At 44.5% G+C, this 24,793-nt stretch overlaps 1 protein-coding gene across 2 annotated transcripts in view; it reads right to left on the bottom strand.

Annotated features, from left to right (window-relative positions):
- Positions 1 to 911: 911 nt before the first annotated feature.
- The window catches only part of DUS4L (dihydrouridine synthase 4 like), a 50,586-nt gene continuing 26,704 nt past the window's right edge, over positions 912 to 24,793 (bottom strand). For both annotated transcript variants that reach the window (XM_073619668.1, XM_073619669.1), the window contains 2 exons: positions 15,650 to 15,876; positions 912 to 1,328 (listed from right to left, as the gene is read on the bottom strand). In XM_073619668.1, the coding sequence (XP_073475769.1) occupies positions 1,081 to 1,328; positions 15,650 to 15,876 (475 nt within the window). In that variant the 3' untranslated portion in view covers positions 912 to 1,080. The remainder of the gene's footprint in view (positions 1,329 to 15,649; positions 15,877 to 24,793) is intronic.

The following is a 24,793-nucleotide window of genomic DNA, read 5'->3' as shown; positions in this document are numbered from 1 at the left end:
CCCCATTTTCAAGAAAATACAAATCTGCTTCTACAGCATTTTCTACAGTAGATGTCTGTCAAGACCACCAAATGGAAGAAGTCAACACCTAAGTATAATGCCAAGGTAGGATTGTCAGAAATGGTGGATTTGAGCTAAGGAAAGGATATAGTCATTTTCACCACAAGTGTAATTGGTATGCTATATACGTCAATGTATATATGGGAACTATGGCATACATACTTATGAATATTAATAGTAGGCTTTTCATATAAGTCTGTCTAAAAGATGGATGGATTCACTATTTGTCCTGGTGATTGTCTCCAGGGCAGAGAATTATGAGAAACCATATACGACCTGTCACCTAACCCTTCCCTACTATATTCAAAATGTAGACTATAACTAAAGGCAGAACTTTTTCTTAGTTTTGGATAGAGTGGAGAGGGATTAAAACACCTGTCAGGTTTGTATTGGTGTCCCTATTAGGGAAATGCATTTACATGGAAAGTGAAAGTAAAAGGAAATGCAACATTTTGGGTTGTCCATAGAACAGTAATATAGGGGAATTCTTCCAATGGGGACACCAGTTCTGGTAATCCTGGTGACAACTAAGGAATCCCTCATTGTGTAAGGATTTCCTCTCATTTCCTGTTTTGGCTATGTGATAGAAAGTGAAGAAAAATCTCCCCAGTAGGACACAGATGGTTAAAAATACCTGACAATGAGTTCTATAACCCTCCCTTACTTTTTTTTTTTTTTTTTGATAAAAGAGATCCACCTTTAATTTCTACTTTAAAGCAAAGACATGGTTAGAGGTAAACTTCGATATACCTGACAGCACTTGGTCTGTTTTCCCCATCAGGATCAATCTATTCTTGCAATAAAACATTTAAAACATTTTTTCATTCAAATGCTAGTACATGTAATACTAGTTTTTGTTTTAGGTCATTATATTTTTTATTGTGCAAAACCTTCATACAGTTCTTTAGGATTTACAATTTATGTAAAAATAAATCAGTTAAACAGTTATAAATATACTGAAAGAATATAAAAAGTTAAAAATCAAATCATTGTAAAAAGGATAAAAGCAGGGGAAATTCATCACACCCCATACGTGCTTTTTAAATAATCTAAAACTGCTGACGTACTAGAAAGCACATTAAAAACTCTCTTCTCTTGTTTTGAAGTTATTCTTTCCATCATGTACATGAGATGATGATGAAAACATGTGAAAGGTGTTCCGTGTTCTAATGCAATGTCAATCCAATCCTCAATACATGTTAGTGGAGTCTCCTCATAGCCTGCAAACATGGCTGGGTTAGCCAAGAGGCCTCTGGCTGCCATAACACCTGTTGTAGAAAAAAAGAGTACAGTCACACACAATGACAGAATGCATGCATTAAGTACAATAGGTACATAATACAACCACTTTACAAAAAAAATTAAAAAATACATAAATAAATATAGTTGATATGTAGTAAGAAAACTAGTTCTACCTACCATCTCAGCTCTCCTTCATATGCATGAAAATCACTCATAATTGGCACATAATTGTGAAGTGGAAGGAAAATGATAAGTGATAAAATATCTGAAAAGTGTGGTGTGCATTTGTATTCAGTCCCCTTTACTCTGATACACCTAACTAAAATCTAGTGGAACCAATTCCTTTCAGAAGTCACCTAATTAGTAAAAAATATGATTTTTTCCGTCATACTTACCTGTAAAATCCTTTTATTTGAGTACATCACGGGAGTTAGGCTAATATTCATTACCTACTGGGTTATACGCCATCTCTAGGTGAATGGACACTGGTAGACAAAGCCTTAGACAGGAAGTGATTCCCTAATTAGCCCCTCCCATACAGGAAGCACTTCAATTTTGTAGCAAGCACCGAATCGTCAAAAAGAGGGGAGGGACATCTGTGTCCTGTGACGTACTCAGAGAAAAGGATTTTACAGGTAAGTATGACAAAAAAATCCTATTTTCTTTTTCATACATCACGGGACACAGAGTTATGCTAATATTCATTACCTACTGGGAAGTCCCAGAGCAATAGCCTTGAGGGGAGGGAGACACCCTGCCAAACAATAGCCATCAGACCTTATACGGCAGCCCACAGTACACTGCAGCCGAAAGCTGAATCCTCGGCTGCTCGAACATCCACTTGTTAAACATTTTGTGAACGTATGCACTGAAAACCAGGTGGCAGCCTTACAAATCTGAGCCACAGATACCTGATCTCGAAAAGCTCAAGAGGTTCCCTACACCCCTGGTAGAATTAGCTCTCACCCTAAAGGGAGGAGCCTTACGTTTCAGACCATAGGCCTGAATGACTAACTGACAGACCCAATTGGCAATGGAAGCTGCCTGCACCTTCTTGGGTCCTTCTGGTAAAACAAAAAGGAGTCAGATCTAGACAAATAAACTCTGACTGCCCGGATGACATCCAAGGAATGCAGTTGTCTCTCTTCTGCAGAACAAAGCTGAGAGAAAGAAGAAGGCAAAACAATTTCCTGATTTAAATGAAAGGCCGACACCACCTTTGGTAAGAATGGAACAGGACGCAACACCACCTTGTCGTGGTGAAGAATTAGGTATGGTTTCTTATATTAAAGGGCCGCCAATTCCAACACCCTTCTAGCTGAGGTGATGGCCATCAGGAAGGCTAGCTTGCATGACAGCAAGACTAATGGAATTTCCTTGATAGGCTCAAATGGTTGTTTCTGTAACACAGACAGAACCAAATTTAAGTCCCAAGGACACATAGGTGACCTAATGGGGGGAAGCAAAGGAGTTGCCCCCTGCGTAAAGGTTTGGACCTGCGAATGGAAGGCTAAAGGCCTTTGGAAGAATACTGACAGGGCCGAAATCTGACCTCTGATTATACTCAAAGCCAACCTGATTTCCACAGCCGACTGTAGAAAAGAGAGAGTTCTCCCAATCACGTATTTCCAAGGATGCCATTTTCTGGCTTCACACCAAGCAATATCATTCTTCCAGACCTTATGATAGATCTTCCTAGTGACTGGTTTCCTAGCATTCACTAGGGTAGACATCACTGGTTTCGAGATGCCACGATCCTTCAGCACCCTGGCTTCAATAGCCATACCGTCAAATTTAGAGACTGTAAATTGGGGTAGAACATAGGACCCCGAGACAGTAGATAGGGGCGTTGCGGAAGTGTCCATGGCCCGTCTATTGTCAATCTCACAATCTCTGATAACCAGGGCCTTCTGGGCCTGGCTGGAGCCACCAGAATGACTGTAACCCCCCTCCCCCCCAAATCCTGCGCAACAAATGTGGAAGGAGAGGGATCGGGGGGGAAGCATAAACCAGGGAGTACTGGCTCCATGGAACTACCAGAGCATCTGCTCCAATTGCCAGAGGATCCCTTGTTCGGGACACAAACTGATGGAATAATACAATAGATGGACAACTGGCCATCCCCAATGCTGGAAAATTTCGAGGAAGACCCTTGGATGTAGGGACCATTCCCTAGGCAGATCTGCTGGCGGCTGAGATAATCTGCCTTCAAGTTCTCTACTCCTGGGATATGGACTGCTGATAGAACCGGCACATGTCCCTCTGCCCAGGCTAGTATGTGGTGGTTTATATAGGCCACAGCAGTGGCATTGTCGGACTGAATCCTGATAGGGCAGTCCTGAAGCTCCACCGTCCAGGACCGTAGGGCCAGACGTACTGCCCGCAACTTAAGGATGTTGATGGGTAGGTTCTGTTCTGTCCTTGACCATCTCCCCTCAGCTGTGAGCACCTCTAGGGTCGCTCCCCTGCCCGAGAGATTGGTGTCTGTGGTCAGTACTCTAAGATACCGGGAGGAAGGATCTTCCCTTTTGCAGGTTCTGATCCTGCAACCACCAGCTTAGGCTTAAGCGTGCGGAGGAGATAAGAACATGGGATAATCCAGGGCTTGGCCTCTCCTGTTCCAAGCCAACAAGATGTCTTGTTGTATAGGCCTGGAATGGAACTGGGCATAGGGCACTGCCTCGAAGGAGGACAACACCCTTCCTAGAAGACTCATACAGAGCCGAATGGAGGGCTTTCTTATCTGACGCACCTGATCCTTCAGGGCACAAATCCTTACGGGTGGCAAAAATACCCTTGCCTGTGCCATATCTAAGACCAGACCTAAATACTTCAGACTTTGAGCTGGTCTCAAGGCTGACTTTTTGGTATTTATGACCCAGCCCAAGCTTTCTAAAATACCGCACTGTGCAGGCTATGCTCTGTTTTAGAGCCTGTAGTGAGTGATCTCTGAACAGAAGGTCGTCCAGGTAAAGGAGCACCAAGATCACCTGGGGCCTTAAAAGACCCAATACTAGTGCTAGGACCTTTGTGAACACTCAGGGAGCTGTGTCAAACCCGAAGGGCAGAGCCACAAACTGAAAATTGGCTTGGAACTGAAAATTACGTTCCTCTACTGCAAATCCCAGGAACCTCTGATGAGGTTGAAAGATAGGTACGTGTAAATACGCGTCCTTGATATCGATGGAGGCTAGAAAGTCTCCCATCTGGAGCGAGGCTACTACTGAGCAGACAGACGCCATCCGAAAGGACTGGATTAATAGATAGTGGTTCAGGGATCTTAAATCCAAAATGGGCCTGTTTGGTTTTTGAACCGTAAACAGGTTTGAATAAAACCCTGCGCCCCTTCCTGATGCACTAAATGATGTAGTGCCTGAAACAATAAGTTTCTCTTTGGAGGATCACAGGGAATGCTGGATCTTAGAAACCTCTCGTAATTCCAGCTTGTAACAGAGGGAAACTATCAAGCTGACCCACTCGTTCTGAACCACTGTTTTCCAAATGTCCGCACAGTGCAGCAGCCTTCCCTCACCCAATAGGGTGGGGGCGTCCCCTCAAAAGGAGGGCTTGGTGCCGGGTTTAGAAGAGCCAGATTGGTGTTCTGTATATTTGTAAACAAAAAACTCTGTGCTGTGATTGACCACAGCTGATCAGCAGGTTTCAGATGAAATCATTTGCTGAAACCAGTAGACAAACTTTGTGCTGTGTCCAATCACAGCACGGGTCAGCATGGGGCCCGAGCATGTGCAATAGAAAACCAGGACGTTCACCGTGATGTGATGTCTACTGTGGTTAGGTGGCAAGTGGTTAAAGTGATTGTAAAGTCTTGTTTTTTTTTTTCCACAAATTACCAAACATGTTATATTTACCTGATCTGTTGCAGTGGATTTGCACAGAGCAGCCCAGTTCCTCCTCTTCTCGGGTCCCTCTTCTGTGATCCTGGTCCCTCCCGTTCAGTGCCCACACAGCAAGCAGCTTGCTTTGGGGGCACTCGAGCCGAGTCACAGCTCCCTGTGTCCATTCAGAAACGGAGCTGTGGCCCGGCCCCGCCCCCCTCTTTGATTGGCTGACTGATTTTGGATTGACAGCTGCGGAGGCCAATGGCGCCACTGCTGTGTCTCAGCCATTGAGGAGGAGAGTCTCGGATGGCCGATGGGGCTCAGATAAGTAAGGCAGCTGCTGCACACAGAGGGGTTTTATCTTACTGTATAGAATGCATTAAGATAAAATACCTTCTGACTTTACAACTCCTTTAATCTTTGACAAAGTTGTCATATTTATGGTGTTGGGTGGAGGTATTAATTGAATTAATACACAAAGACCAGAATTAATATTGTTTTTGTATTTTTATACTTTTCAATAAAGGAATAGATCTTTTTACAAATATCACTACTTATGTCTTGAGTAGTACCTATTTTTCCTAGCGGTCTATTGCCCGGGCTTATTTATCTATTGTAAATACAGGCGGTCCCCCTAGTTACAAACATCCGACTTACAAACGACTACTTACAAACGGAGGCAGACAACATGAAGTGAGAGGAAATCTACCCCTAGGAAGGGAAATTCACTCCTGTAAGCGTTATTATGGGGCTTTATCACCAATCCTTGTTTCCACATCAACCCAAAATTTTCAAAATCCAATTGTCATTGGGAGAGAAAGTGAGGTGAAATCTTTTGAACAGGGGCACAGACAGCAAAACAAACATTACAGGGGTGTTAACCCTTCCCTATGCTATCCAAAAAGCTTAAAAATATTTTTTTTGGCTGAAGCTACACCTAAAAAATGTACCTGTTCCGAATTACAAACCGATTCCAATTGAGAACAAACCTACAGACCCTATCTTGTTTGTAATCTGGGGACCACCTGTACTTTAGGTATTCTGATCCATACCAGTAATTTTTGGTGACTGAGTGGATTCTTTAATTAACTCCTGAAGATTATTTGTTACCTTTATGGTAACATTTCTTTACTTTCTAGATTATCCAGCCTGTCGCCCAGCTTGGCTGCTGATTGAAGATCTAAGAATGAAAAATCCAAAAAGGAGGAAGCAAAAATGCGGAGTCCTAGCAGCAAACTAGGTACACTAGGCAGAAAAAACTGAGCTGCCTATCACAGCTAGGGGGGGTTTGACTACTAGTTAAGACTGCCCGGGGGGCCCCCCCAACCCTTTTCCCGATTCCCCCTACCCAACCTCTGGTCTCCCCCCCCCACCTGTTTATCAACAATCTCCTCCTCTGCCATTTTCACCCCCCCCCCACACTCACCCTTTTATCTTTCTTTCTCTTCTTGTAAAAGACCGGTGTAATCACCTGACCTTACTTACCCAGAAGGTAGGCTATCAGTGACATTGTAAACTGGCCCAAGACACTAAGGGGTTGATGATTTACTAAAACTGGAGAGTGCATAACCTGGTGCAGCTGTGCATGGTAGCCTATCAACAAGGGTAATAGGTCGAATAGGTAATACCATCTTTAGATCTCTGATCTAGAACAATTGCACCCACAGAACTAAACTACAGCAACTACAAAACCTTAAGGACCAGGGAGGTTTGGCGCTACCTAACCCCTGGTTATACTATGTAGCGGCTCAACTGCAACATCTTGAGGGGATGTTTTCCACATCCTCATCTAACCCCCATGACCTGCCATCGTCAGCTGCCTGCCTTCTGCTGCAGTGTACTGGTGTGAATTCCATCCCTGAAGGCTTGGAGGCGGGTCCATTTGCCAAACCAAACAGACGTTTTCCCACATACAATCTCCTCCATAAAATTTGGTGGAGATTGAAACGGTTACAGCGGGTGGAGGGATTTACTGCATACAGCCCAATTTAGGGAAACGGTTCCTATGAGAATTGGGCAAGTTGAACCAGGGTAACAGATGGAAGGCGTTTGTGATGACCCATATTTCCCAGGACGAGACCCTGCTCCCCTTTTCAGCTCTCCAGGTGAGGTTCTCCCTTCTCTCATATGTGCAGTTTTACTACTTACAATTGCACCATGCCATCAGGGCCCGGGGAGCGGAGACGGTGTGGACCTTATCGCCAACCCCAATTTTCCATTTGATTTCCTCAGTTGTGCATGCCAAAGGCCTTATATCCCAGCGCTATAGTATGCTACTAAGCAATTATTTGGATGGCTACCCCCTCCAAGGCTCGTGCAGGGTGGGAGGAGGACCTTGGTCAGCTCTCAGGAGATCAGTGGGAGGATGCGCTGCAGGCTGTGGCTACTAGTTCCCCAATTTCTTCACAAAACTTATCCCAGTTATATATAGTACTGAGATGCCCTTATACTCCTGTTAGGCTCCTCAGAATTGGTGTCCTTGCAGACCCTATATGTTACAGGTGCAAACGTGACAGGGGTGACCTTATCCACCTCCTTTGGAGGTGTCCCCAGCTCTACCGCTACTGGACGACTGTCCTGGGTATCATTAATAGGGTATTCCACACTCAGGTACCCCTTGAACCTAAATACTGTTTATTAGGCATCTTAAGCGATAAAAACTTGGGGGAACATACGCGCGTTGTGTTTAATCTAACTATTTTCCAGGCCTGGAAAACGCTTCTTGTACTTTGGAAGTCTCACGAGCCCCCCTCATACCAGCTGTGGGTGACACATATGGGAAATACCTTTATATTTGAAAGGTATAAAAGAAAAATGTAGAAAATGCGCCAACTCCTAAGTGGGGATAAAGCAGCCAACACAGCAATATGACCGTTGCAAGTGTAAATTAAAAGTAAAAAAGTGTGGCGCTAATGGGTAGTGAGACTCCTGTTGCTATACAGGTAGAAATAGTGGTTAGGAGAGAGTGAAAACACCTTCAGTGTAAATACGTGAAAAAATATTGTGTTTGTAAAACATACAAAAAATTATATATATATAGTGGGTAATATATACAATACGGGTGAAAACACAGTGTGTGTTTAAGAATAAAAAACTGTAAATTAATTGGGAGACAATCATACATAAGGGATAAGACAAATAATTGTCAATGCAAGATATCTAAATGAGCTGAATATGTTATTCCACAAAACCAAAATTCAATGGAGGTGGCAGACAAGAAAAGGGACATCGGCATCCCCAGGGGAAAACAAACATAAATAGGAACTCAAAAGTCTCTTAAATGGCCAGATGGGGTAGTCTCATTCAGTCCCACAGGCAACTGGGTGTAGGCCGTCTTCTCAAAAGGTAATTTAGAGGTTATTGGGAAAGGTCCCGATCAATACGCTGGATCTTGGCTCATATGGATAATTCCCACCAGGAGAAAGAGGAAAGCAAAAGAATGCCCTTACCAGATCCGGTGGACTCACAGGCCGTAGCGGTGAGTCAAACGAGCCTATACCGTTAGACGGTGTGAGGTAGAGGTTTGTGGGAAAACTTGTAAACCATCTTGTCAGCAGTCCTCAACTGAAGCACCGATTTGGAGTCCGGGGTCCCCAGGGTATGGTTCCGATCGCCAGATGACCGTTTCCTCAGAAGTCCATCATGTGTGCAAATAAGCAAGAGAGAGGAAAAAACTCCACATAGTGTAAATCCTTGGTTTGCAAAGAGCATAAAAGCACTTTATTTGAGGAGTGTACTCCGGAAAAAGATTTTTTTACAGACAGGGGGCGGTAAAAACTAGGCCCAATATAAAAACCGGCATAAAAATTATAAAAACAGGCGCAGTAGGTAGTGGTGGGGTATAGTCATAGAACCCGACGCGTTTCGCCTCCTAAGGCTTCTGCTGGGGTATGAATAAGCCCCCCCACACAACTGCGCTTTATATACATAGAAATTAGAGTGTAACAGCTAATCAGCGCTGTTACACGGGACGACTTCCGGGTTCGGCAGCGTCATCCGTGACACAACGGTCACATGATGTTTTGTGGCCAATCAAATCCTAGGGGAGATGGTCTGAAACCAAGCCTCACTCTTGATCACCAATAGGTAGAGCGGCAATCCCATTCGTTCTGATAGACATGTGACAATCACATGATGAGGTAATGACAATGGGACGCTCTGAGTTTGCGTATCAGGGAGAGCAGGAAACCGAGGCCCAACAGATAGAGGCGTGGAACGCAAAACACAGCGGCGATCCACGCTGGTGGTGTCTATTTTTGATATACTAATGCGGTCCCGATCCCGGAAGTTTTCCCAGCATATCACCATATGAACATATAGAAATAGAAATGTATGTTCAATATGTGTTCATTAAAAAATCTTAATGAGTCAACCTGTGAAGGTACACAGGCAATATATATGACATTTTCACAAAAATTAAAGAAAGTTAAAAATAGCTAGAAGGAGAGTTGAACCTATTGGAATGTAGGAAAGCATACAACAGAGACTCATAAAAGGATCTATGGAAAAAATGTATGTGCTTAGTATCAAATGTGCATATAATTCAGTAGAATTAAAGAACTCCTAAGTGGAGTGAAGAATTAGGGAATTCAAGGAACACAGTGTCCTATCTAGAAAGGATAGTTAATAAGGTGAAAAAAGTGGAAATAACTGTTCAGCTAAGCAAAGGTGGATGCTTAGAGATGAACGACCTAACGATTATCGCAATTCTCAATACCGTTATGAGTACGGAGCTAGAGACTACCCCGACAGGTCACCTTTTAACTATAACCAGGTCAAACCACAACCTTTATACCTGGGGGGTTTTCACAGGGAACAGGAATACCCCATACGAAACCCAGAACAAAACGCGGCACCCGAGGGGGGAGGCGTTCCAGTAAAGAGAAAAAGGGTTTAAAGGACAGTGGCATCTTCAATCTAAGCAAAGCTGATTTTTCCCCAGCGGAACTTAACGTTCTAAACAAAGGTTTGAAATTTGCCCCTCCTAAAACACTAAGTAAATTCTCTACTTTCATAGATGTGCACAAGTTTGTGCGCAAACTCAATGTACAAAGATATATTGCGTCCAATCCGAGTAGGCCTTCACATCTTCTCACCAACTCCCATTCAGTTCACTCAGGATTAGCGAACCCGTCTCTATTCAACCCCCCAGCCCCTATAGCTCCATCTATTAAGGTGTTCCGTGATCTAGTATTGGAAGATCTAGAGGGACTCCCAAAGAAGAAATACTATTCTGATCCCAATATTAAAATGGGCCTGAGGTCTCTTTGCGAACGCAAAGACCTTGTCATCCGCCCGGCGGATAAGGGCGGAGGGATAGTCGTTCTTGACAGTAAAGATTACCATGCTGAGATGACAAGAATCCTAAGCGACACAGAAACGTATTTTCCCCTTGGATCCAACCCCACTACAAGCTTTAAAAGAAGACTAGTAGACCTGATTGATACTGGCTTCCAGCTTGGCATACTAGACAAAAAAGAAAAAAATTTTTTGGTCCCGGTAGCTCCGCGTATCCCTATAATGTACTATCTGCCCAAGGTACACAAGAACATCACTCAACCTCCTGGTCGTCCAATTATAAGTGGAATCAACTCCGTGACCTCCCGCATAGGGAAGTACATTGACCACTATTTACAACCCATAGTAAAAACAATACCATCTTTTCTGAAAGATACTCGAGATACTATTAACAAATTGCAACAAGTTACGTATACTAACGATCTTATACTAGTAACCGCAGACGTTACTTCCTTATACACCATCATCCCCCACGAATTAGGTATAGAAGCAGTTGAACTCTTTTTATCAAGAGAAAAGAACATCCCCATGACTCAAAAGAGGTTCATTGTAGATTTGTTGCATTTTGCTACCAAGTCAAATTACTTTTGGTATGACAACCACTATTACCTACAGACGAAGGGAGTAGCCATGGGGGCTAAATTCGCCCCCAGCCTGGCTAATATCTTTATGGCCAAGTGGGAGGAGGATGTCGTCGGAGCCCAAAGACCATTGCAGCTGGCCTTTTGGGCCAGGTATATCGACGACATCCTCCTCCTATGGAGAGGCTCCATGGATTCCCTTGATCGTTTTATGCTAACCTTAAATGTGAATGAGGTGGGCATACACTTGTCATATGAAGCCAGCCCGTCTGTAATACATTTTCTAGATTTGGAAATCACAGCTATCAACGGTCATTTGGAGACGAAAACTTTTTTCAAGGCCACCGACCGCAACGGGTATATCCCGACCGACAGCTGCCACCATACAGCATGGCTGAAATAAATACCTCGAAGTCAACTGATGAGAATCAGACGCAATTGTTCTCTCCTGCCGGATTACTTCAGACAGGCAGAAACTATTAAGTCTAGTTTCCAAGAAAAGGGTTATGATGGAGAACTAATTGACCAGGAGATACAGAAAATAGTACGCATTGATCGCTCATCACTACTAGTGGAACAACCAAAAAAACCTCTGGATGCTAAACACAGATGGGCCTTTCTCACCAACTATTCTATCCAACATAAGCAGATAAAGAGCATCATCTCCAGACATTGGAAGGTTTTGAAAAATGACCGAATACTGGGTCCATTACTTCCCGATCAGGCTGGAGTGATCTATAAAGGGGCACCATCAATAGGTGGCAGAATTGCACCAGGAGTGGTTGACCCCCCGAAGACGCCATCTTTCTTCCATGACCTCAAGGGTTTTTACCCCTGCAGGAAATGTACAGTTTGCAAACTCAATGTTTGCAAATCTCGCAAAATTGAAACCTTCATATCATCTTCCACTGGGAGGGAATTCAAGATGAAACAATTTGCGACATGCACCACAAAATTTATAGTTTACCTTATTACTTGCCCTTGTGGTAAGCAATACATAGGACGAACTATACGCAATTTCTCCATACGAGTGAACGAACACATCACAGCCATACTAAAAGGACGCACCAACCATAGTATTCCCAAACACTACTTACTCCACCACAACCAAAATCCTTCTGGAACAAAGTTCCAAATTATTGACAAATTTGTCCCACATTGGAGGGGGGAACCAAACACAAGGGGTGTCTCCAAACTCGAAACTTTTTGGATACACCTCATGAAATGCTATGTGCCACATGGACTGAACGTGGAGTGGGATATCAACGCCTTCATAAATCAGTCCTAGACGTTGATACACCACCCCCCCCCCCTGGAAATTTTTATCTAGGGATTGCATAACATCTCCCTAGACCATTTAGTTCTACGAACGCTACTGGACTGCTGTCATCTTATGTTTGAGCAATTGACTTCCTCTCATGCTATATGCTCAAACTCCCCACAGGGCTCTGAAGGAGCATCCACCTTTGCTTAGCTGAACAGTTATTTCCACTTTTTTCACCTTATTAACTATCCTTTCTAGATAGGACACTGTGTTCCTTGAATTCCCTAATTCTTCACTCCACTTAGGAGTTCTTTAATTCTACTGAATTATATGCACATTTGATACTAAGCACATACATTTTTTCCATAGATCCTTTTATGAGTCTCTGTTGTATGCTTTCCTACATTCCAATAGGTTCAACTCTCCTTCTAGCTATTTTTAACTTTCTTTAATTTTTGTGAAAATGTCATATATATTGCCTGTGTACCTTCACAGGTTGACTCATTAAGATTTTTTAATGAACACATATTGAACATACATTTCTATTTCTATATGTTCATATGGTGATATGCTGGGAAAACTTCCGGGATCGGGACCGCATTAGTATATCAAAAATAGACACCACCAGCGTGGATCGCCGCTGTGTTTTGCGTTCCACGCCTCTATCTGTTGGGCCTCGGTTTCCTGCTCTCCCTGATACGCAAACTCAGAGCGTCCCATTGTCATTACCTCATCATGTGATTGTCACATGTCTATCAGAACGAATGGGATTGCCGCTCTACCTATTGGTGATCAAGAGTGAGGCTTGGTTTCAGACCATCTCCCCTAGGATTTGATTGGCCACAAAACATCATGTGACCGTTGTGTCACGGATGACGCTGCCGAACCCGGAAGTCGTCCCGTGTAACAGCGCTGATTAGCTGTTACACTCTAATTTCTATGTATATAAAGCGCAGTTGTGTGGGGGGCTTATTCATACCCCAGCAGAAGCCTTAGGAGGCGAAACGCGTCGGGTTCTATGACTATACCCCACCACTACCTACTGCGCCTGTTTTTATAATTTTTATGCCGGTTTTTATATTGGGCCTAGTTTTTACCGCCCCCTGTCTGTAAAAAAATCTTTTTCCGGAGTACACTCCTCAAATAAAGTGCTTTTATGCTCTTTGCAAACCAAGGATTTACACTATGTGGAGTTTTTTCCTCTCTCTTGCTTATTTGCACACATGATGGACTTCTGAGGAAACGGTCATCTGGCGATCGGAACCATACCCTGGGGACCCCGGACTCCAAATCGGTGCTTCAGTTGAGGACTGCTGACAAGATGGTTTACAAGTTTTCCCACAAACCTCTACCTCACACCGTCTAACGGTATAGGCTCGTTTGACTCACCGCTACGGCCTGTGAGTCCACCGGATCTGGTAAGGGCATTCTTTTGCTTTCCTCTTTCTCCTGGTGGGAATTATCCATATGAGCCAAGATCCAGCGTATTGATTGGGACCTTTCCCAATAACCTCTAAATTACCTTTTGAGAAGACGGCCTACACCCAGTTGCCTGTGGGACTGAATGAGACTACCCCATCTGGCCATTTAAGAGACTTTTGAGTTCCTATTTATGTTTGTTTTCCCCTGGGGATGCCGATGTCCCTTTTCTTGTCTGCCACCTCCATTGAATTTTGGTTTTGTGGAATAACATACTCAGCTCATTTAGATATCTTGCATTGACAATTATTTGTCTTATCCCTTATGTATGATTGTCTCCCAATTAATTTACAGTTTTTTACTGAGTTTTTTATTCTTAAACACACACTGTGTTTTCACCCATATTGTATATATTACCCACTATATATATATAATTTTTTGTATGTTTTACAAACACAATATTTTTTCACGTATTTACACTGAAGGTGTTTTCACTCTCTCCTAACCACTATTTCTACCTGTATAGCAACAGGAGTCTCACTACCCATTAGCGCCACACTTTTTTACTTTTTATTTGAAAGGTATGTCTACCAGCATAGGGGATGTGAAGGAAAATTTGAAAGGCTTTGGGCACCATGGCTAGACACCCCTTGCCTTAGTCCTCATGAGCTTGTTCAAATGCGGTCACTGCAGTGCCCTTGGCGCCCAACATAATACACACACGGTTTTGATCTTATCTAGTTAGCGGCTGTCTAGGTCTGACTTGACTGTTTTGTCCAATATAGGCTTAAATGAGGATGTATTTTTAATACTACTGATCTCATTGATGATGTACTACTTGACAGGTTTGCCTTCTCTTCACACTACTGTATGGTGAAATAATGCTGTGGAACATGTGTTCCCTTTTTCATCTGTTATGCTAGTCTGATTGATACCGGATTGTATCTGACTTTGCCATCTTGAATAGAGTACCTGTTTGATTTAAAAAAAAAAAAGGTTATTGGTTTCTATGCAGAGCTGCACCAAAGTTTGCACTCTCCAGTGAACAACCTGAAGTTAGAGGCTGATTGGTTACTATGCACAGGTGCATAAGATTCTGTGTGCATCAGTTTTAATAAATCTCCCCCTAAGACTTTCTTTCTTGCCATTAGGGTCTCCGATGCTGTTTTCTATGTTGTGTTGTATGCATTGAACGTTTACCCCTGCATAGCCTACACAGCTGTCAAATTTCCCAAAATTAAGAAAGAGAATTGAAACCAAATGAAGACATAAATTAAAGTATTTGTCATGTAAATTAATTCTCCATGGCAGTGAGGTTGAATATATAAGGAGTGGTAGAAGCAGTAAAAGTTTATTACTTTGCTTTTAGAGTAATGATAAAGTTTGGTAATTATTCTACTAATGCAATTTCCTGATGATGTGTGTCTTTCAAGGTTATATGAAAGATAAGTCAGAATCTTCCTAGCCTATTCATACTCCACTTCTAATAAACTAATCTACAAATAGCAACTGAATATGTAGAACACTTATCCAACGTTGAACTGCTGGATTAATATGTCATTTATGTTACCACAGAATACCGCCTTCTTGACTGTAACCTGTAGAGTAATGCTCTTAGGCATAGTACCCTGTGATGAGCGAATGTAAACCTACGTTCTGTTTTGTGGATCAGTTTCTGAGAGTGTGCTGGCACTGATAGCACTAGTCTCTCATCAACGATCATCAAAAACCAACCAGTTTTCAATCATGTGATCACTCTGACAATCATGAGGTTTGTAAAATGACCTCTGGTTATAAATGGGAAGGCACTCTACTATAAAGTATTATGAATTCTCAAAGCAATCATGGCATACAGTACACAAACCCAGGCAGCAATTTGTTACTCTAGTTAAATTACATTTTGTGCATTGGTATATATGCTCTTTTCAGTAGAATTGAAATCTCACCATCGGCTCCTGTAATATGATGTATATTCTCTGCTTCTTTTAAACTTTTAATATCACCATTGGCCACAACAGGTATAGATAAGCTGTCCTTAATAACTTTTATCCCATCATAATGCACAGGCTGATGTCTTTCCTCAGGAAATCTCCCATGTACTGAAATCCAAGACACACCCGCAGCTTCTGCCTTTTGACAAAGGTCTACTGTTTTGGTTATGTCCGCATGAATCCTAAAACAAATCATACATATTACCATTTTGCATAAAGTTTGCTTCCATAGTCTCAAAAATCTGCTTTTTCCATCACTCTGGTCATCAGTAATTTTCTACAAGTAGCAATAATGGTGGCACATTAGCCTGTTAACTGAATCTTGACAATAACTTCATAGTGTAGCACATAAAAAACAGGTATTAGCACAAACTGGATTCTTTTCTACTCACCGTAAAATCCCTTTTTCGGAGTTCATTGACGGACACAGCACTTCCATTCTTGACCTTAGGGTTATATCACCACCTTTAGGAGTAGGACTAGGCAGAAAAAAAAGAACACGCACAGCACCGCCTAGGGGTGGTCCTTACTGGTAGTAACCCCCCACTCTGCTACAGGCAGCTCAGTTTGTTACAAAGCAGTGCAAAACACAAACAGGAGGTGTAGGTGCTGCGTCAGTCAATGAACTCCGAGAAAGAGATTTCAGGCTTTCGCTCATTGACAGACACAGCACTTCCATTCTTGACCTTAGGGACGTCCCAAAGTAGTGCCACAACAAGGGGTGGGAACACAGAAAAAAGGAAAAAATAACCTCCACCCAAACAGAACCCCCGCAAGGGGAGCCAAAACCTCAAACGGCCGCCTGCAAAACTTTGAGGCTGAAACCTGCATCTGAAGATGCCCAAACATCCACCCTGTAAAACTTGGTGAAAGTGTGCACAACTGAGATACTGACGCTTGATGTCGGAAGGCTCAGGAAGCAATAATCACCTTGGTAGAATGCACTGTGACGGGAAAGGATGGCACCAGCCCCCTAATGGCATAAGCCTGGAAATTAGTCTGTCTGATCCAACGAGAAATAGTGGATGAAGAGGCCGCCAGGCACTTCCTCGTGCCATCCACATTTACAAACAGCGAATCTGATTTCCGAAAAGGATCTGTAACCGACAGATACACGCGGAGAACCCGAACCACATCCAAATAGGGAGACTTACACGACAAGGTCGCCAGCTCAGAAACTTGCTGAGTGGACGTAATAGCCACTAGAAAGACAACCTTCTGAGAGAGCGTGAGTAAGGGGATCGCCCTAATGTTCTCGAACGGTGGCATCTGAAGTACTGAGAGCACCAGGTTTAGATCCCACGAAGACAGTGGCAAGCGTACCGGGGGAGCCACGTGCCAAACCCCTTGAATAAAGGTATGCACTGTTATGCAGCCCAGCAGTTGATTGCAGATGTAGATCAAAACTAACGAGTGGGCAGCCAACGACCGCTGAAAAAAGATAGCCAGAGCTTCTAATCAACCCCACGCTGCAGGAACACAAGGACCTTAGATACCGAATAGGAGCACGGATGCCACCCCACAGTCCCACACAAAGAGATGTAAGCCTTCCAGGTGCGATAATAAATCCCCCGTGAAGTAAACTTACGCGCCTTCAACATAGTGGGAATCACAGAAACCGGCAACCCTCGGTCTCTCAGCACCTGGCTTTCAATAGCCAGGCCGTCAAAGCCAGAGACGGTAAAGCAGGGTGGAATATCGGTTCCTGTAACAGGAGGTCCTCCCGCACCGACAGACACCCCCTGGTACCACGTCGGTATACCATGGACGCTGAGACCAATCTGGAGCGATTAGAATAACCGGTATCCCCTCGGCCTCTACCCTGCACAACAGACGAGGGAAGAGCTTGAGAGGAGGGAAGGCATAAATTAACTCTACGCCTGGAATGTACACGGCGGAGATAGACGGCTCATGAAGTTCTGCCCACCGCAGAATGTGAGAGACCTCCAGCGCCGCGGCTGAGCTCGTCCCCCCCCGGTGGTTGACGTAAGCCACTGCCGTGGCATTTTCTGACTGGATCCTGACCGGACGACTCTCGGTGTAACAACTTAGCCCACTCAGTAAGCGTCTGTGACACCAGAGCCGTGGCTAACACCGGATGAAGGGCCGAACCTGCCATCGTAAAAATTGACCGAGCGACCGCCTCGGCCTTTCTGTCGGCAGGTTCCTTGAAAGAAGGGGACCCCTCCACCGGAATCACGGTCACCTTGTTCAACCTAGAATTTGGAGGATCAATGACAGGAGGGAGAAGACCATTTCTTCAGCAGACTCTCCTCAAAGGGGTAACGCACCGAAAAATGCCTCGGGACTGAAAAGGACCGTTGCGGGCTTTCCCAATCATTGTAAATAAACCTATAGAAATAAGACAGGTAAGGAAACACCTTAGCGGTGCAGACCGGCTTATGAGACCCAAAGGGGACCGACACCTCTTCAGATGCCCCCCCCGGATCCGCAATTTTCAAAAGGTATCCTGCACCGCCGTAATGAGTGTGCCCACCAGCGCTTTTTCATGCGCAGCGACAGACGCGGAGGATTCCCGCACCGCCGCAATGACTGTGCCCAACCAGCGCTTTTTCATGCGCAGCAACGGACGCGGAGGATTCCTCCTCGCTGTCCGAAGGATCAGGGGCTACATCATCTGAGCCCTCCAGGCAGGGTCCAGGCTGGGGAGACTACTAGGATCTATGATATCCAGCCTGTCACCCAGCCCAGCAGGTGATTGTAGATGCAGATCAAAACCCCCAGAATTCTCCCCAGAAGATGGAGGGGGTAGGAGACGTTTTTTACGTGCCTTAAGCCCGCACGCCACTTCAACCCAGGAGATGAAGGATTCCGGGACCGCCAACAAAGCGTCCAGGGGAACAGCAGACCCAGAGGGACCAGCTGCTGTCATGGGAGTGTCTGGTTGAGGGGCACCTGCTTCAGATGCCATGGAAGTTCCACGCTCGCCTGGACACCACCAGGGACCGAACGCCCATAAGGGAAAGAGAGAAGGGAAACCAACCTCCCTAGCTGCCGAAGACTGGGGGAACCCCAGAAGGACTCACCACCGCGCTGTCCTTCCTCTGGCAGATTGGATAAGCCACAAGGAGATCCGCGCTTGTGCCAGGCTCCAGCTCTAAAGGACCAGCAAAAGTCCCCCCATGAGGCTACAAGCAAATGGCCGCCGGCCGCACTTCCGCAGACAGAGCCCGAAGCCAGGAATGCCCAAAGACTAAGGCAAAATGGCCACCGCGGCTAGGGGAAAATGGCTGCAGCGCCCAGACCCAAACAAATGGCTGCTGCACGCAGAGCAGGATGCCAGCCACACACCCTGCACCTGGAGAGCACAGAAACCGCTAGGAGGGGACCCCACAAAGGTCAGGAAGGGGCCAAAGCGTCCACCTAGTGGCACCCAGCAACCGACTGCGACAGCTGCGAGGCAGCTCAACAAGGGGGCAGGGGGGAGGGAGAGGAGGAGATTCCCCAGAACCGACCATCCCAGAGAGTACCCAGCTGCTCCAAACCGTTCCCGGACCGGGCTGGTGGAGCATACTTAACCATCCAGGAGGGATTGCGGGTCACACTCCCCAGACAGATCCACCTCCCATCTAAACCAAGTGACTGTCAGCCACGGTGACAATGTGACCCAGACATCAGGTGCCTCGTCATATGTGTCCCTGTGAGGCGTCTAGCCCGCTGGCCGCCCTGGTCTAGGATGGGACTCGTCACGGCCGACTCAGAGCAGAGCTCAGGTCTGTGCACGCTTGGTGGCCAGGCTGTGGAGACTACCAGGATCTATGATATCCAGCCTGTCATCCAGCCCAGCAGTTGATTGCAGATACAGATCAAAACTAATAGGAACAAAATAATAAAAAATAAAATAAAAAAACAAAAAGGAAAAACAGGTCCCAGCAGGGAGCCAGGTCCTCCTAGACTAGGCAGAAAAAAACTGAGTGCCTGTACCAGAGTGGGGGGTTACTACCAGTAAGGATCACCCCTAGGCGGTACTGTGCTTGTTCTTTTTTTTCTGCCTAGTCCTACTCCTAAAGGTGGTGATATAACCCTAAGGTCAAGAACGGAAGTGCTGTGTCCATCAATAAACGATAGAGAAAGATGCTATATTGCAATCTAGATACTCAATTGAGGTGCCTATTGCACACATCTCCAAATAAGACTAAAGCCTAGTACACACTATGAGCTGTTTTTTATTTTTTTTTTTTTTTTGTTCAACCCAGATAACGATCAGTCAGGGCTGGCTCAGCCCTTCCTTCTCTGAGCTGGCCGCTCAGCTGTCGGCTAATTGCCAGCTCTCATCTCTCTCCACAGTTAACCAGCTGTTGTGGATCTGCTCGTCAGTCCCGCTTACTCAAAGATTTCCAGCTCACTTCATTCCTGCCTTCGCCTTGGTCACATCACAAGAAACCATCTCCTCCGTTCCTGTTTAAAGACTGGCTTTGCTGACATCCCTTCTGGCTCCTTATCCTGCTTGCTGTTCCTCTACTTGGATCCCTGACTTCTGGCCTGGCTGATTACCCGATCTGGTTACTGTACTCTGGCTTGGCTGACTACCCGATCTGGTTACTGGACTCTGGCTATGCTTTGACTACGCTTACTCTAGTTACCTTTTTATTTTTATTAATAAACAAGTGTGATTTTACTGTACTTCTGTCGTGGTATGGTTCATGGTTTCTGCCAAAATCCGAAGTTAGTATAGCGATCGCCCCCTGCTGAGCTATTGTGTTCTGACAGGGAGATGGCCCCCCCTCGCCGGAACACTCCGATTAGCATTCTCCGCCATTGGCTGAGAGCGTTGATCGGGAGTCGGTCAGCTGCTGGTTTTTCAGCATGCTTGTCCAAAAGAAGTCGGCTTACTTCTGTCCGACAGAGTGCCATATGCACGGGCCAAATGTTGGCCATTTTCTTTGAAACGCCCAATGTCTCCTGACATTCGTTCTGTGTGTACGAGGCTTAAGTCTTAATGTTCAGATTCTTAAACCTTGGGTAACTGAGTTACAGACCACAGTATAAATATATCAGTCCAACTCTGAAATGACAAAACAAGTTATTCGAACAGTAAGATCTCATATTGGAGAACCAAGATTCATTATCTATATAGTTTATATGAACGCATATTATAACAACATGCAATAACTATGTGCCGATTTGAGTATTATAGTTATAGTATTTATGAGTTCAGTGCCTGATGCTGGCTTTTTTCCAAGGGCATCCAAAACCAGTAGATCTCTTGCTGTGGTTGCTGGCAGCATGAGATCTAGCAACCCCTGAACTAAGTCAACAGCGTTCTTTCTTACCATGACAGTCTACAAACTTTTGGAGCTGTCACGAAGATCCTGCCAGTAACCGGCGTCCCAGGCGCACGGGAACCCGGCCACGGGTCCCATTGCGCATGCGCGCGCGTTCACGGGTGCGGTCACGCACAGGCACGCGCGCGCGCACTCCCGCTAGTGTCCGGCGGGCTATTTAAACCTGCCTGTCACACTCCATCCCTGCTGTCTGCTCTACAGCGTTCTGTGAGTGTTACCTGATCTGATCTGTGTTTCCTGTTATCCGACCCGGCTTCCTGTTTAACGATCCTGCTATCTGCCTGCACCAGACTCTCTTGGCTTGCCTGACCATCCCTCTGTATTACCCCTGGTACCTCTGCTGTCCGAACGTTACTGACCACCGGCTTGTTGACCCTCCGCTGTGTTCATCAGCTTCAAGTCTGCTACCTGCTGTTGTTCCTGGTTCCAGTCCAGCTTCCAGTTTGCTACTACCTGCTGTTGTTCCTGGTTCCAGTCCAGCGTTCCAGGCTATCTCTGCTGTGTTCCAGTCCAGCGTTCCAGTCTACTACCTACTGTTGTTCCTGGTTCCAGTCCAGCGTTCCAGGCTATCTTCTGCTGTGTCCAGTCCAGCGTTCCAGTCTACTACCTGCTGTTGTTCCTGGTTCCAGTCCGGCGTTCCAGGCTACCTTCTGCTGTGTTCCAGTCCAGCGTTCCAGTCTACTACCTGCTGTTGTTCCTGGTTCCAGTCCAGCGTTCCAGTCTACTACCTGCTGTTGTTCCTGGTTCCAGTCCAGCGTTCCAGTCTACTACCTGCTGTTGTTCCTGGTTCCAGTCCAGCGTTCCAGTCTACTACCTGCTGTTGTTCCTGGTTCCAGTCCAGCGTTCCAGTCTACTACCTGCTGTTGTTCCTGGTTCCAGTCCGGCGTTCCAGGCTACCTTCTGCTGTGTTCCAGTCCAGCGTTCCAGGCTATCTTCTGCTGTGTTCCAGTCCAGCTCCCAGTCTGCTATCTCCTGCTGTTGTTCCTGGTTCCAGTCCTGCACTCCAGTCTCCGTCCTCAGTCTACTCCTCAGAGGGTGCCACCACTACTGGACTTTCAGCAACTGTTGATCCTGCCAGGCACCCATACCACTCTTCACTCCTGGTCCTCTGTCTCCATTCCAGGGGAACGGGAGTGGGAGCTGTAAGGGAGGTCTTTTCCTGCACTTCAGGCTCACAACCTACCAGGTACGTGACAGGAGCACATACAAGATGATAAGCTTGTACATTTATTTTATAAGTCAAAGTGACCCATCCCTGATCAGTGACATAGACAAGACATAGAACATATTGTAAAATCTTTTTTTCTATCATTCAATCTAAAAATAACAGATACATGGTTTATACGGGTCACATAGTAAAAGAAGACCACACACACATTACAATCTGACAGTATAATCTAAAAAAATTAAGTTTAATATTATAATTAAGGGAAAAATTTTAATTAGACTTCCAAGTAACTGTTTCCAGGAGTCTTTCAGCACAGCACACGAGTGAATGTGACCCTACTCACCGAAACACCACCACACAAACCTTTAAAAGGAGGACAAATGGGCAGGTATTTGCTGCAATCCTGAAAGACTCCCGGAAACAGCGTTACCAATAGGTATATTTTTCCAGTAGTCTTTCAAATCAGCACATAAGAGAATACTACAGAACATACCAGTTTGGGTGGTAGGGGTTGTTGGTGGTAGAAGCAGCTTGCAAGACCTTGCTACTGCTGCAAAAAAGCTGCCACTTGAACATTTAGGGTACTGACGGTCAAGCTCTTTTTTTTAAAATGTTTTTATTGAAAGTGTTTTACAATAAAAAAGAGGATACAGTTGGGTGACAGATCACATAGAGTATAGTATTTTCAGGTTGTACGAACCATGGGGAATGTTACATGCTTACATGTAGAACTGACAGAAAAAGAAAGACAGAAGGTCTTTCCTGGCAACATCCAAGTTGACTGTATTAAAAGACACAGTAATGCTAAAAAAAAAAAAAAAAAAAAAAAAAAAAAAAAATGGCTTCTTCGGTCAAAACGGGGCTTTAAGAATTTCTAGTAGAAGTATTTCTAATTGATAGCAGAGAAAGCTGAAATAGGAAAAAAGACAACACTGTTAGTAACTCCAGGGATGTGCCAAGAATTGAATCCAAATACCCAAATCCCTCCTGTTTAGTGAAAAGAAACCCTTAAACCTCTATATTTTCTTGATCTGCACCTACCTGTAGGCTCTCTCATTACTGACATAAAAAAGGCTCTCTCGTTCAAGGCTCATTTAGATTCATGGATCTGGTGACAAATGAGGTAAATGGCTAGTTGGCTGAGGCTGTCCCTTAGGTAGACAGCTGAAAAAGAGGCCAGGTTAATCTCTACTTCCTCCAAATAGTTTCTGCTAGCACTAGAAGAACTTTGCTCCGCACTTGATATCTCCTTTTTGGGAGCTGTATATTAGTGTTGTAGCATTGTATGAAATAATCTGTGGATGTGGTCTCTGGAGATTATGAGAAAGAAATCATTTGTTGTCTCGAGTCGATCACAAAGCCTAAAAACAAGGCTCTTAGGTTTCACTCCAGATTTAGCAGCCACCCCAAACCCATCGACTTGGGTACAACCAGCATGTCAGATTCCTCATGTGATATTGCTAGTCAGTGGCTAGCAATAATCACTGTGAGTTCTTCTAGCAGAGACGCACATCCCCTTCTAGGAAAACACAATAGTTCCATGGGAGGGATTCTCCCATCAACACTGAGGCTTAATGTACACGGGATGTTTTACAACCTCTCCTGAACAATTTAACTTGACAGATAGTAATCAACGTTTAAAAAAGTCAGTTTTTCAGTGTTTGCAAGCCACGTTTGCGTTTAGAAGTGTTTTTTTTTTTTTTTTTTTCAAAATAGTCAAAAATTAAAAGCGCCTGTAAACGAAATGCAGTTAAAGGAAAGTTAGGCCTCATGTACACTGCTGCTGGTAAATGGACGTTCAGAGGCAGTTGGCTGCTTTTTTCAGCTGCTCCTGAACTCATCCAAAGTTATCTTATGTGTACATGTACACAGGTTCGCTTAATGACGTTTTTAGGCAGTCGAGTTTAGAGGCCTTTTTTGGAAAGCAAAAAAATGAGTTCAGACGGTGAGTTTAGAGGCATTTCAACCGCCAAACGCTTCTAAACGTGTCTAAACGCGGTAACTCGCGTTTAGCCACGTTTCGTTTACAGGCGTTTTTCATTTTTGGCTATTTTGAAAAAAATATATATATTTTTTTTTCAAACGCTTCTAAACGCAAACATGGCTAAACGCGGTGTGACGTTTTAAACATGGGTTACTATCTGTCAAGTTAAATCATTCAGGAGAGGTTGTAAAAACGTCCCGTGTACATTAAGCCTTACCGCATTTACAAGCTGTTACAGGCATTTGGTGTTTCAAATGCCTCTGAACATCCGTCCTGAACGCTTTTTTTGCTTTCCAAAAAATGGTTCTAAACTCAACTGCCTAGAAACGACTATAAACGACCCTGTGTATATGTACTGATAAGATAACAGAGGAGAAATCAGGGGCAGCTGAAAAAAAGAAACGTCCAACTGCTCCTAAACGTCCGTTTACCAGCAGCAGTGTACATGAAGCCTGACTGTGTTGATGGGGGAATAAAACGATGTTCTTTCCTCCAACCTTTGGTTTATGGCTTCACTTTTGGATTTCTTTGTTTTATTTTTTAATTTGCGATGACACATAATAGTTTGATTTATTTGCACTTACATTTTAATTTATCTTAGTACAGCACTATTGTTTTGTGATGTTTAATATGCTATGTAT

The sequence above is a fragment of the Aquarana catesbeiana genome, linkage group LG03 (assembly GCF_042186555.1).
Source record: "Aquarana catesbeiana isolate 2022-GZ linkage group LG03, ASM4218655v1, whole genome shotgun sequence".
In the NCBI taxonomy this organism is placed as follows: Eukaryota; Metazoa; Chordata; class Amphibia; order Anura; family Ranidae; genus Aquarana; species Aquarana catesbeiana.
Note: the sequence above shows the minus strand (reverse complement) of the source record. Positions and strands in the feature narration are given on the sequence as shown.